At 39.3% G+C, this 13,372-nt stretch overlaps 1 protein-coding gene across 1 annotated transcript; it reads left to right on the top strand.

Moving 5' to 3' along the window:
- The first annotated feature begins 248 nt into the window (after window positions 1-248).
- Window positions 249-12,364, top strand: LOC134137870 (killer cell lectin-like receptor subfamily F member 1). Its single transcript, XM_062570996.1, has 7 exons — window positions 249-333; window positions 6,742-6,819; window positions 8,485-8,583; window positions 9,377-9,517; window positions 10,533-10,684; window positions 11,409-11,521; window positions 12,183-12,364. Exons 1-7 carry the CDS (start codon window positions 249-251, stop codon window positions 12,313-12,315), a joined length of 801 nt encoding a protein of 266 aa, XP_062426980.1. The 3' UTR covers window positions 12,316-12,364.
- Window positions 12,365-13,372: the final 1,008 nt, after the last annotated feature.

Below are 13,372 nucleotides of genomic sequence, written 5' to 3'. Positions count from 1 at the left end.
TTTCATCTTCGTTTTCTCCTGTATTCTGAAGGGCAAGAGATGATACAAGAAGAGACAGAATGGTGGCTGCAGATAGGCTTTGAAGCTGTACTGAAAGAAGTAACTTCCTTCCTTTTATCTGTTTCTCAGCCTTCCTCAGAGCCATAGCACAGTGTACGTATACTTCTGGAGGCAGGCAAACCTTTTACAGGATGCAATCCACTGTATTAAACCAAATCTTTCCAAAACTCAGAGGGACCTGTTCATCAATGGCAGGCGATGTCACTTATGCAGATGTAGCAATGCTACCTAGGCGGGAAAGACCACATGTTCCTTCTCAAACATCAACTCCAGGTAAAGCTCTTAGATGTATAGTGTCTTCTCTCTCTTCCTCCCTCTCCCTCTCCCTCCCTCTCTCTCTCTCTCTTTCTCTTTTCTGTTTTAAATTGCTGTTGGATAATACTAAGAAAATGCTATAAATGCTTTATGTAGAAGTCATGGTAAGGGTGAGAAGTTGCAAACGGTGAGAAACAAATCAGTAAAGCTAGTCTTAAGTCAGTATTGTTACAGAACTATGTCCCAGTTCTGGCCCAGTGTTTTGAATAACAGGATGAAAACAATAATTGCAAATTTTGAATAAAGAGCATCTTTTTTTTTTTATTATAAATATTAAGATCAAAAGTTGTTAGAATATGCTCCACTAAACTACTATCTAATTCAAAAATCAAATTAACGCATTTTACGATGTCTTCATGGAAAAGCAGTAGTAAAGTAACCCTATCAGAAAACTACAGCTGAAAGTGTAAAAACTATCACTGAAGGAAGTATCAAATGACTCCTAAAACCTATTGCTCTTCCTCTTTGATTTTCCAGTAGTGATTTTCCCAGAACCACATTATCAGTCTGTGACTGCTTCACATATAACAAAAGAAAAAAAAAGTAAATATGCAGGGTAGGGAGATGATTTAAGTCCTGTTTTTTCAAGAGAGAATTTCCAGTACTTGGAAACAATGTAATTCATTCTTTAAAGCATTTTGTCAAAATTCTGGATCACATCTAGTGCAAACTACAGTTTTCACTATAAGCAGATAGGAAACATACAGTGATCAGAGTAAGATGACATTTCTGTGCTTTCAAGGTATAATAGTAATTAATGTAATTAAGCAAACAACATTGCATAAGAAGCATTTTTGTAATACATATTGTTTCACTTGCAATGAAGTTTAATAATGATAATGGTGATCTGAATGCATGCAATTAAATGATAGAAACATTTAAAAAATATTTTTACAGAAGCTTTCTCCCCTAAATAAGAATTAGTTCACTTTAATTATATACGTAAGAGAAAATACTACATTGTTCTTCATATACATGCATTTGTAGATATCATTCATATCAGTGTAACCTGTAGAAATAAAAGCACAGAATTTCACTCAGAATTTTACCCCATTTTCTAACAAAATATCATCTATTTTCAGAAGGAGGCAGGCATCAAATCTTGATTTGAAGATGTCCAAGAACGTCCCTTGACAATCAGCTAATAGTACTCACTAAAGGAAAAGTTTGAGTTTGAATTGGTCAAGTCTTAATTTCCAATTAAATTCCAGTTAAAGATCTCATTAACATCCAGACAATTTTTGTTAAATTCTTGTTTATTAGTCTTTAGCACTCAACATTTTCTTCTGTAAAGATATTGGCTGCAATAAACAAGTCATCTCCAACTCTTCCATTGCCGTTAAATCTTTCATTGTAACTAATTTTCTATAGAACTCTATTCTTCTGGTGCTTTTCTATACATTCTCCAGTGTTTCTAACTCCTTTAAAAATATGGGTAACAAGGGTATGCACAGTTTTACTGTGAGTCTGTTATGCTGCATAGAGAGATAAAATTCTCTTAAATAATCTTTCCTTCATTGTTTATAGATCTCAGGGTCACCTCCCCTCATTCTTATATCTTGCTATACTCAGAAATACTTTATTTGAATAGGCTTGAATTTACCAGGCGATCCTGGTCAGTTGTATGGCTGTCATTATTTACCTTTATTAAGTTCCTATTGTTTTCATGTTTTATCAGTAATGACTTTTATGTTTACTTTGACACAATCGGGAAAAAAGCACTAAATAGTATTGAGCATATTGAGCAACTTTAGAACGTCACTAGAAATACTCGCTGGTGACAATTACTCTTCTGCCTCCATCATTAACACACTATTATACTAACCTATTAACACAGGTTTTATTGCTACTGAGATGGACAAAAACTTGAGCCATATTATTCTGCATTAGAAAATTAAAAATAATCAATTTTAGTTACTTTTCCTTCTTTGAAGTTTTAAAACTTTGCCTGAAATTCATACTTAATCATTCAGTCAGGCCATGCTTTTTTACTCCAGGAAGTTGATCAAAAAGGAGTCACTTTTAACACAGGAAGAATGGGAGAATTTCCACAAAATTCTTTTTTGGAATTTGTAAAAACTCAGTAAGAAATTCAGAAAAAAATCCTGAAGTGTGACTGCCATGTCAAGTAATGTTCACAAGGCTTAAGCTTAGTGCAAGTCTTGCAATGACTAATTCTAAGGTTCCCCATTAAGTTCTCTGTTGTGTAGCAGATTCTCAGTGAAATATATGGGGGGGTGCTTTTGCAGCTATTGGAAGAGTTGGGAATCATAAAATCCGGCATGATAAGCAGGAATTGCCCAAAGTAGCTAATAGAAAAGACCAAAGATGCAAAGTACAGCTTGCTCAGAGAGAGATTGTCCCCTGAAAGCTAGAAGTAGTGCTCTCCTGCATGGAGTTAGCTACTGGGGTTAAGGCAACTTGAAGTGGATGGCTTCTCCATATTAAACACATGAAGTCTTACAAGATCCAAGAAGGCCAATGGTCCCCTGGGGTGCATTAGGAAGAGTGTTGCTAGCAGGTCGAGTGAGGTGATCCAGCCCCTCTGCTCAGCCCTAGGGAGGCCTCATCTTGACTACTGCGTCCAGTTCTGGGCTCCCCAGTACGAGAGAGACATGGAGCTACTGGAGAGAGTCCAGCATAGGGCTACAAAGATGATCAGAGAGCTGGAGCATCTGCCCTATGAGGAACGGCTGCAAGAGCTGGGCCTGTTTAGCCTGGGGAAGAGCAGACTGAGGGGAGATCTTATCAATGTGTACAAGTACCTGAAGGGAGGGTGTCAAAGGGATAGGGACAAACTCTTTTCAGTTGTCCCGTGTGACAGGACAAGAGGCAATGGGCAGAAATTGAAGCACAGGAAGTTCTGCCTGAATGTGAGGGGGAATTTCTTCACAGTGAGAGTGATGGAGCACTGGAACAGGTTGCCCAGAGAGGTTGTGGAGTCTCTTTCTCTGGAGATCTTCAAGGCCCGCCTGGATGCAACCCTGTCTAACATGCTCTAGGTGACCCTGCTGAGCGGGGGGGGGGGGGGGGGGGGGTGGACTAGATGATCTCCCTTCCAACCTTACTGAATCTACGATTCTATGATTCTAAGATGATCCACTTGTTACCATATCCTATACAAAGAAGTTTCCACACTTCCTCCAGTTTGGAACAGGAATTTGAAATCAGCATTCAAAGCGAGACTCTCCACCCCAGAATGAATGCATTGGCCACGAGTCCTGGTCCTGTCAGTGGTGAGCACTATAAGCTCTCCTTTTAGCAAATATCCTCATGCTGAGACACATTAAAGTCTCCCCTGGAAGATGGCTTGGTACTTAGGTCCCTCCCTTTGCTGTATTTTTGGTAGTCTCAGTCTTGGCTAGGGATGTCTGACTATTTTACAGAAAAAGAAGCAGCTTCAAGATGGTGTTGAGGTTTCCCCTCAACATGAGTAAAGCACTCACCTGGGTAGGTGGCTGATTAATCACCATGCCAAATTCGACAGGGGAATGTTCAGAGAAGTGGATTCCCAGACCTGAGGGGAGTCTTCAGATCATGAATCCACAAAACTGATACATTATCACCTTCTCCTGGCTGTATTTTGTGCAAGTTTAAGATGATTAGATGTAATTTACCATATAAAAGTGCATATGTATGGGAAAATCTAAAGGGAGAAGTCTCTTGGAGTTCTCCCAGAATCTACTTTCATCTCAATAGCTATTCAATTTATTTTACAATGATACAGAAAACAATATAAAAATCACTGATGGCACAGTTGCAAATATAAAATTGCATACAATGATAAGGAAAGCTCAGTTATTGAAACCTTTCAAATTCACTTGATAAACTGGATTTGCTAAACCATATGTTTAACATAATGCAGAAATAAAAGATGTCTGCAGCTGCAAGATGGGAGGCTGCACTCAGGAAAGTGATTGAAATGGATTGTCATGATCCTGTTCCAATTTGAAAGTCAACAGCAAGGTTACTACACAGTAAGCTGAATCTCAGGTCTCAGTTAAATGATCTGAGCTAAAAGGATGAAATGACTCTTGGATGCTCAACAGGGAATGGTGAGAAGGAATTTAGAGGTAAAACTGGTTGTTCACATGCTTTGGTGAAACCATCACTGAACTAGCAGGTACTTGTGGTTCAAAACAGATGTTCAAAAGTAGAAAAGAGTTCCAAAAATATTTGTTTAAGCTTCCTAGTTTACTCAAGAAATGTTAGAGAGTGACCTGATCATCTTTCATAAATGACTACACGTGAACCTTTTCTCTGTAACAGCAGAACAAATCAAAAAGAGTTAATCTCTGTCATCTAGCTACCCTACAAGCAGTCATAGACTGGTATTTGTTTCTTCCTTGGCTTCTTGTCCTCCTCCTTAACCTCCTCAGCCCTTCCATGTGCTTCAGGCCTTGACCATCTTACTAGCCCACTGCTGGATCCTTTCCAGTTTCACCAAATCTTTCTTCAATTGATGGCACATGGACACAATATTCCAGGTGTGGCTTCTGCAGCACCAAGTGGAACAGGAGAGAAACTTCCCTTATCCTGCTGACCATGGTTCTACTGATGCAACCTAGTAGGCAACTTGTATTACCTGTGATGAGGGTGCACTGTTGGTCTATATTCAGCTTGGTATCCAGATGACCGTAAGAGCCTGACTATTGTAAAATCCGACTCTTTGGAGCAAATGACCTGCCAGAAGGACTCCCTATTTGCACAAGTTTCCAGCAAATGTAAATCTTTACAATTTGTATATAGAAATGAAGTGAAATTTCAGTTTCAGTGATAGAGACGTCCACCTAGAGAATTCAGGCTTGTTGCAAAACTAGGTAAGGACATATAAACATCTAGCAAAATTAAGGTTGCATGGGCATTTTGAAACTACTTGCTGACTTCTGAAGAGTTCATGTCCAAATGATCATGTACCAATATAGATTTTAATAGAAGCATTACTTTTATTTGAACTATTCAGGTCACAGATGAGAATGTTTTCTTTCATACATTGAGATAGGTGATCTTTTCACTCTTTAAAGATATGGATCTTTATTTGAGAGAGAAAATATTTAATAACAGGAACAGATTTTGTGAAATATCTATTCTAGGAAAATGCATCACCATTTATAAGGCTAGTGCATTTTAAAATTTAAAAATCCTCATTGCTTTTTGAAAAACTTTTACATTGTAAGAAAGAAAGCCCTTACGAACATTTCGTTTTGACAACAGACTGTTACTTATCTATACACTTAAACATAATTTACAGATTTGCTATAATTCATTGAGCTAATAAATTGTGATAAAACAAGCACCAAACTGTATTAGCTGACATCCCCTAAAACACAGTAGGTCTTGCCTATATGAATGAATATCATTTACCAGCCAGTTCTTCTATATTTTTCTTACACTAAACTGTAAAACCTCTCAACACCAGCAACTCCCATATCAAATACTACCTCATTTCAGCCTAATGAAACTCTGTTCTTCCTTGCTGCTAGGCTTTTCCCTGATCAGTGAGATTTTATACAACACAAAGTGCTTACCGCTTGTTTAAAATCCCAGTAATCACAAATTAAGGCAGTAGCACAAAAACATATTCTTGATTCAGCTTGATTAAATCTCACCATTTATGGAAAGAAAACCACAGCCCCAAAGATGCAAATATCTTTCATAAAACTCGCAAATAGCTTTACAAAATATCTGGCTAAAACAAAATTGAAAAAGTGTTTAATAAAGGGTGTATGTGCTTTTAACTCAAATCAAGCTGTTTCTGTTTTGTTTTAGTAATGTGCATGTGGAAAGGAATGTCTTCAATCCTCAAGTCTATTCCCCTGCTATTAGAGGCATCACGTCTTGTTCTGGCATGAAATTTCACAAGCCCAGAATGCCCCTAAAAATCACCTTGCTACAAAAGGTTGCAGTTTTCCCTATGGGTTCTCCCTGCTCCATGCAGCAGTCACAGTTCTTATGCCTCAAACTCTTATGATACTTCCTGAGCTTCCTGAGTTGGCTTAGAAACATTGGGAAGTTTGCTATGGAAACACCCAGGGGTCTTACCTATCTTTCACTCTGCCTAGCTCCCTCCTTGTCCAACCACACAGGACTCATATAGTTCAAGCAAGGATTATGGGGAAAGCTTTTAATTGCTTCCTAACACCAGCAGGAAATGATAAGTCACCAACTTGCCTGCTTTCTCATAGAAAAAAAAAAAAAAAAAAAAAAAAGAAAAGAAAAAAGAAAAAGAAAAAAAAAGCTGAATTAACAACTTGGGAAACACATGCCCCTTTGTATATGGACTCATTCTTCTACATGCTTCTTGATTGTTTCTTTGCTTAGTGGCTCACACAATCACAAATGTCAGCATTTCCCTGCTCCTTACAGGAAACACAATCACATACGCTGAACTGCATGTGACGCCGAAACGCAGAGAGAGCAGCAGATCAGAGGCTTCCGCTTCTGGTATTGTGCTATTTTCTTTGGTTGTCAGTTACTAATTATAGTCTTTTCTATTAGCCAACAGTAAAATGTGTTATCAGGAATCTTTATATACAACCTCTCAACAAAGAACTGAGATATCGTTTCATAGTCATGTTCCTTTTCACTGGATTCTTAGATAAACACATTTTTCTTGTAAAAATAATCTTGAGACTTTTAAAATAATTTTTAAAATGCTTTTATGCCCTAAACTAACCTCAGTGAGGGTTTTTTGTTTGTTTGGGTTTTTCTAAGAATAGAGGAAGAAAGTATTTTTTAAAAATAATTGTAGTTAGAACATTCCTATGATTAGAACATTCATGAATGAATCAAAAGTTACTGAACTGGGGTTTGGTTTAATGCAGTTTGGATTTCACGGCCTCAATAAAATTTCACATTTTTCAAGGAACTCTCATGTAAGTACAAACTTCCTATGTCTCTGCAGGAAAAGTCACAGGGGCAGATTTGGCCTTGGGAGTCAGTGTAATATCCAGATCTTTATTTGCTGGTTGTGAACTGATGGTTCTCATTCTCTCTGCACTGAGCAAAGTTTGCCAGACAAGATATGGTCTATAAAACTGCAAACTGAAAAAGAATGTTACAGAATACACCTTAGCCAGTCAAAGAACGAGGCAAGATCAGGAACACAGTAATTACAAAGATGGAACTTTGTGGCTTGTTGGAATGGCACCTTGACTCAAAATTGCATGGGTTCCTCCCTCTCCCGAGTTTTACACTGTTAGAAGCTGATGAAGGACAAACAACTAGAGAGGTACTTGTTTAGCTGCAGTTTATGGTAATACGCTATCAATATGAAATCTTCGCCTTTTGTATACATTCATGTAAGTTGGTCCTCAGCCCTAGGAGGCATTTTACCAGTTTTGCATCTTTTCCTGTGGAGAGTGTGATAGAGAGGAGTAATGTACCACCAACCATTCCTGGTGCTTCCACTAAAGTGCTCTGCAGTATCCTACAGGCTACAGGTGGGTAGGTGGGAGGAGGCAGTGCTTGAAAAAATTATCTCGAAGGACAAAGTGAGGATTCATTTCCTCAAGTCCCTGATATTTTTGTATACATGAGAAAGAGGCACTGGGTTAGGACATCCTTCAGAGTGCCCATGGGCTTCCCTGTGTCTGGGGGAAGCTGATGGGACTGGAGCTGTGCTACCAGGACATGATTAAAGGAGAGCTCACTAGCCCAGAGAGCACTGCAGCAGGGGAAATTCCACCTCGGCTTATCTACCACTTAACTGACAATTCCCACAGTAGGAAGCCATATGTGATTAGTGGGACTGTCAAAATCCTGGTCACTGCAATCTAATTGCCAGATAATACTTTTTATTATGTCACAGATTTTTCTGTATTACTTGTACTGAATTTCCTCCTATAAACAGTTCAGTAATTCTTAATGGAATAATTAATTCAAAAGTTTTTGCTTTTTCTGACAAAATGATCCTTTAATTTCACTTTCCCTTATGCAAAAGAAATGCAAATTGTTAATAAATAAAATGTCCCTAAATACTTTAAATGGCAGAAAGATCTTAGACAGATATTTTCGATATTGCTTCCAAGTTGGGAACTGGCATATATAAAGGCAATGTTAATTTTAACAAGGTAAAGATTTTAAGCTGTTCTACCTGGCTTTCTGAAGGTTTCAGATGTCAGCATTCAGCCTGGTTTTATGTGGCCATGATCCTGGGAGTCCTCATGCTCATTTTGCTGGGTGTTACGGCTGTGCTAGCGAAGCAATGTGAGTAGATCATAGCACCTATTTCATCTCTTTACTGCAGGTATGGTTAAATTTTACACGGAGTATGTTGTCAAAAGAAAAATTCCCTTAATTTGTATTAAAGATGTCGAGTTATACATAAATACAGGAAGATAAATGTAGCATTCCAAAGGGAACATTTGTTATCTGTCATTTAACATATAGAGCGCTGATGAATGGGAGTTGCTACACATCATCAGTGATGCTAAAGGTCTATATAGGGACATTTAAAATCTTCAAATCAGAACCTTTGACCTTCCTCACTTACGAGTTAAAAGTTGCATCCATGATGTCATTTTGAGATCATTTCCCTTAATTACTTTACAGATTTGAAGAAATAGAAAAAAAGCAGACTTAAAAGTTCCTTGATTAAAACTTTTTTTCATTTAATCAGACTTCTCTAGCACCAGTAATATCATAACCCACATTGCAATCCAGTTATACAAGAACTGTTCTAAGGAAGTCATTAATTTTCTAGGAGAAAAAAAAATCTTGAAAAACTTCATCCCTGCATCCCTGCCAACTCTCCTTAAATCCCCCCAAAATATCACATATTCTTTAAATACTCAACTGTCAAAAATGGCACAATAGCCATATTGGCTATATTATTCAATAGCTACACCCTTTGACAGACAGTTATACTCATCACTGAGTACTCACTTTTTCTATGTACACACACACACACACACTGAACTTGGATATAAAAATGACATTTCCTTGACCCTGTTGTTAACCATAATCTTTTTTTTTTTTTTTTTTTTTTTTTTTGTTAAAGTTGTGAAGGGCAGAGGAGAAAAATTGGAAAGTTTGTCTCAGTATAGTCCTAATAGCACTCACAATCACATTTCTTCAGAGAAAGCTGACTCAACAGTGCTACTGAAATGGCTAATGGAGGAACTGTGTGAAGAAGGAGAGGGTAAGGAAAGTTAGTCTTTTTATAACACAGAACACATGCTGTGTGTACACTTTTTTGTCTCTTATTCCCATTTCTGCAATTTATGGGAAACTACTAGTACTACTGACAGAGCATGGTGTCACTGTAGAGAGGTGGTGACAGGATCTAAACTGACATTGTAATGATAATAGTTTTGACCTTCTTTTGGTACATCATTTGCAGTACTTTCTTTGTGTTTGCAGCAGAACTGCCAGGGGCTGCCTTCAGAAATGCCATATGCCTCAGATCCTCTCTGTGTCTTGGAGAACTCTTTGAAGCCAATAGTTTTTTGTATGTTTGCAAAAAGCAGGAGGGAATTTAACTTTCATATAGTTTTGTAAGGATCAAGTAGAAGAAAATCTTCCTAGGGTCTTGTGGTCATGGATCTGTTTGTTGGTAAATCGTAATGCTTTTCTAAGGATTCTTTATAATGAGAAAAAGGATATAGACACTGTTACTTCAAAATATTAGAGGAAGCCAAGATGCTCACACATGCTGTTAGTGAAATGTAAAGTAAACCTGGGAATAACAGCGTTCACCTTATTTAATACATTTCCATAGCCATTGTTCAGACCTCAGCAAAGTACCTGAGCTTTCAAACATCTGTTGTGCCAAACACACATTATCCACCTCATGTTGCATCACATGGTGTCTTCTCACAAGGGTCTGTGGGAGGAAGAAGAGACTCAGTGTCTGGGGAGCCCTCTAGGTTCTCCCTCTGCTCTCCATATGGCATGTGGCACCAACAAGGTAACAAGAGCCTGGTGGTATGCAGTGGGAATGCTCAACTGCACGGCACCGTGGCAAAGGACTGGGAAACTGAGGAAAGCAGGGACACTGAAGCTTCAACCCTTGCTCCACACTCAGTAAACCCATGCCTGTGAGAGAGGATGAACTGCTTTTGGACCAGTCAGCCAGGTAGATAACTTTAAATGCTACAGGGCAAGTAAAACAAGCCACTGTGCTAGCTAATGGTTGCCCCCTTCCCTGCCCACAGGAACAACATGTGAGCTGTGTCCACCAGGGTGGCAACTACACAGGGGGAGATGTTACTACTTCTCTGAGGAGGCTGTAAGCTGGGATGACAGCCAGAGAAACTGTCTGGCTAGGAAATCCCAACTTCTTGTTGTTGAAGATGAAATTGAGATGGTGAGTCTTGCAGTAGCCCTAAAATTTTGCAACAATCACCTGCATTAGTCAAACATTTCGCCATGTGAACCCTGAAGCACTGCCCAGATAACAGGTGCATGTGCAGCCAAGCAAGAGCATCAGGTGCAGAGCATCTAACTCCTTACAGGCAGGACTTGTCTTGGAGTGGACCTACAGGGTGGAGCTGAAGAAGCACAAGAGAGGCAAGTGTGGAAACCACAGTAGCTTTGACTGGGAGGAGGAGATTCTGGAGGCTTCCCACTCATTTCCATCACTTGCCTCTGGGAGGAGAGGCTTCATTCAGCACTGAATGAGAATCCAAACAGTAAAACCTCCTTCACACCTCTTTCGGGGGACATGACTGGCCGGGTATCACTAAAAACAGGTCATGGCTCTACTGAGCAATTCTCTAAGGAACAGATCTTTTGGAGTTTAAGGCTTTGCAACCTCGCACATTAGAATGAGGAGTACCAGAGGCCATTTTCAAGTGTGGAGAAGTTTTGAAAGCTGACAGGAAGCTAGTCAGCCTGACTGGCAGACAGAAGAGAAATTCTGCAGCTAGTCAATGTGTATGGGCCAGAACACGCACCACTTCAATATGGCTGGATCCATACCCCAGCTCTCCGTGTGAGGGACTACAGGAAAAGCTGTACATGAGACAACAATGACAGAGCGCAGCAGAAAAGCTGTGCTGTTGAATAATGTATTTCTACTTGCTCCGCAGGAATTTATAGATAATAAAGAGAAAGATACCAAGTATATATGGATTGGGTTGAAGTTTCAAGAGAAGAAGAAACAATGGCGTTGGCTTGAGAATCATGGAGTAAGAGAAAACAGGTGATGACTAGGGCTGGGAAGGTCTTTAAAAAAAGCAAAGGCATGTTACTTTGCATGTAAATGTAACTCTGAATCCAAGCTAATTTCATGATGCATAGATCTAGTCCTGCAGTCTCAAGCACTTATTTACATCTATTCCATGGCCAATGCCATGTCAACTGTATCCTGCTGAGCATTTTGGAAACTTTGATTTTATGTCCGCAAAATCAACCACAGCCACAGCCCATGTATACACTGATGCAGAGGCACATAACTGAATAGTTCTGCCACTAAAGTCACCATCAGGAAGCTCTCTTCATGTACAGACTGTGCATACAAACTCTGTCAAATGTGATGCCAGTTATGTAGACTGGGTGCCTGGGATTCATGCAGCTGAAGGGTCCTTCGCCTCCCTCTCACGATTACAATGCAGCACTGTGGCAGCATGTGGAGATTTTCCCATGTTTCTTATGCTAATGTTTGTGAGCATCAATCTCTCAGCAGCAAACAGTCTTGGCTGTGGGTGCACATCCTATTTATGTGTGGAAATAGAGGAACTGTGCTTCAGTGGGTTAACTCATGCTTCATCCAAACCCTTCGCTTAATATATTTATCAGCAAATTTTATCCAGTACTGAATTTAAAGCTGACCACTCATTAGGTTCTTTTTGTTCTCTCATCAGGATAGTGCTAGACAGAATTGAGGCTGACAAGAACTGTGCTGTTTACAGAAGAAAAAACATGATCCAAACAGATAACTGCCAGACTTTAAAAAAGTGGATCTGCAAGAAGAATGCAACCTTGTTGGCTCTCTGAACCAGATTGCCAGATAACAGGCAGAGCTCTTTGTCAGAAGACCAATTTTACTGATAAAGGAATCTGATGTAAATAATTTTAAGAGTCCTGCACAGAAATTTGAATTTTGCTGTCCTGTGCCCTTTGCCTCACTAAGACAGTACTTGATAAACCAAGAGGGAGCTCAGAAGTTGCCCAGTTCCAGTGAGAAGACCAAGCAGTAGGAGTGTAACTCAGCATATATGGCAGTGTTCCCACAGACAGACATTGGTAGAAGCTTCCTGAGGGAAAGGGAAAGGGACAAGGGCAACTCATCTGAGAATGAGCAATAGGTATAATAAACTGTGATGTGTGAAAAATCTGCGGTCTGTGACAATGGAAGCATGTGTTGTAATCCACAGCTTTTGTTTACATCCCTGAGGCTGCCTTAGTCAAGCTGAGGCACTTTTTATTCAGATTTCAATATTTTAATGTTTTTGGAAGTTTTATATTTTTTCCTTATAGTCTAATCGTGACTCTTTCACAAGTGACTGAAGGGCTGAGAGAGATGTTTTTGCTAGACACTTAAACCTTTTCAGAGCTGGCCTGCATGGCTCCTGGCAATACAGACACTAGACTAAGCACAAAGTGACCGGTAACACTTGTGTTTAATAAGCTGCAACCTTCTTCTGATACTGCAAGCTCTTAGCACAAGAAAGGGCTTGGACCATAAGACCAGATTGCACCGTAACAGTATGAGGAAATGAAGATGGTAGCCTGCTTTTCCTCCTCACCTTGCCCTTTATGTTGTGATTTCTCTGACATGCAATCATAAATACTGTCTGGATGATATGCCAGGAAGGCATAACGAAGTACTGAAGCTACACAAAGAATGTTGAAATTAATGTCTGTGGATGCACCTAGTAAACACATTGCTTGGTTGTTCTAATTTCAGGGACACATGCTATTTCTGAATGTAGAATAAAGGAATGATAAGAGCAGTTCGACTTAATGATTTTATCATATAATTGAAAAAGTGGAGAAATGTGTTGAACTGACTTCTGTGAACACAGAGACATCTCACAGCTGTTTCAGCTTT

This window comes from Rhea pennata, chromosome 1, assembly GCF_028389875.1.
Source record: "Rhea pennata isolate bPtePen1 chromosome 1, bPtePen1.pri, whole genome shotgun sequence".
Lineage (NCBI taxonomy): Eukaryota > Metazoa > Chordata > Aves > Rheiformes > Rheidae > Rhea > Rhea pennata.
The sequence above is the reverse complement of the archived record's forward strand: the minus strand, read 5'-3'. Positions and strand labels throughout refer to the sequence as shown.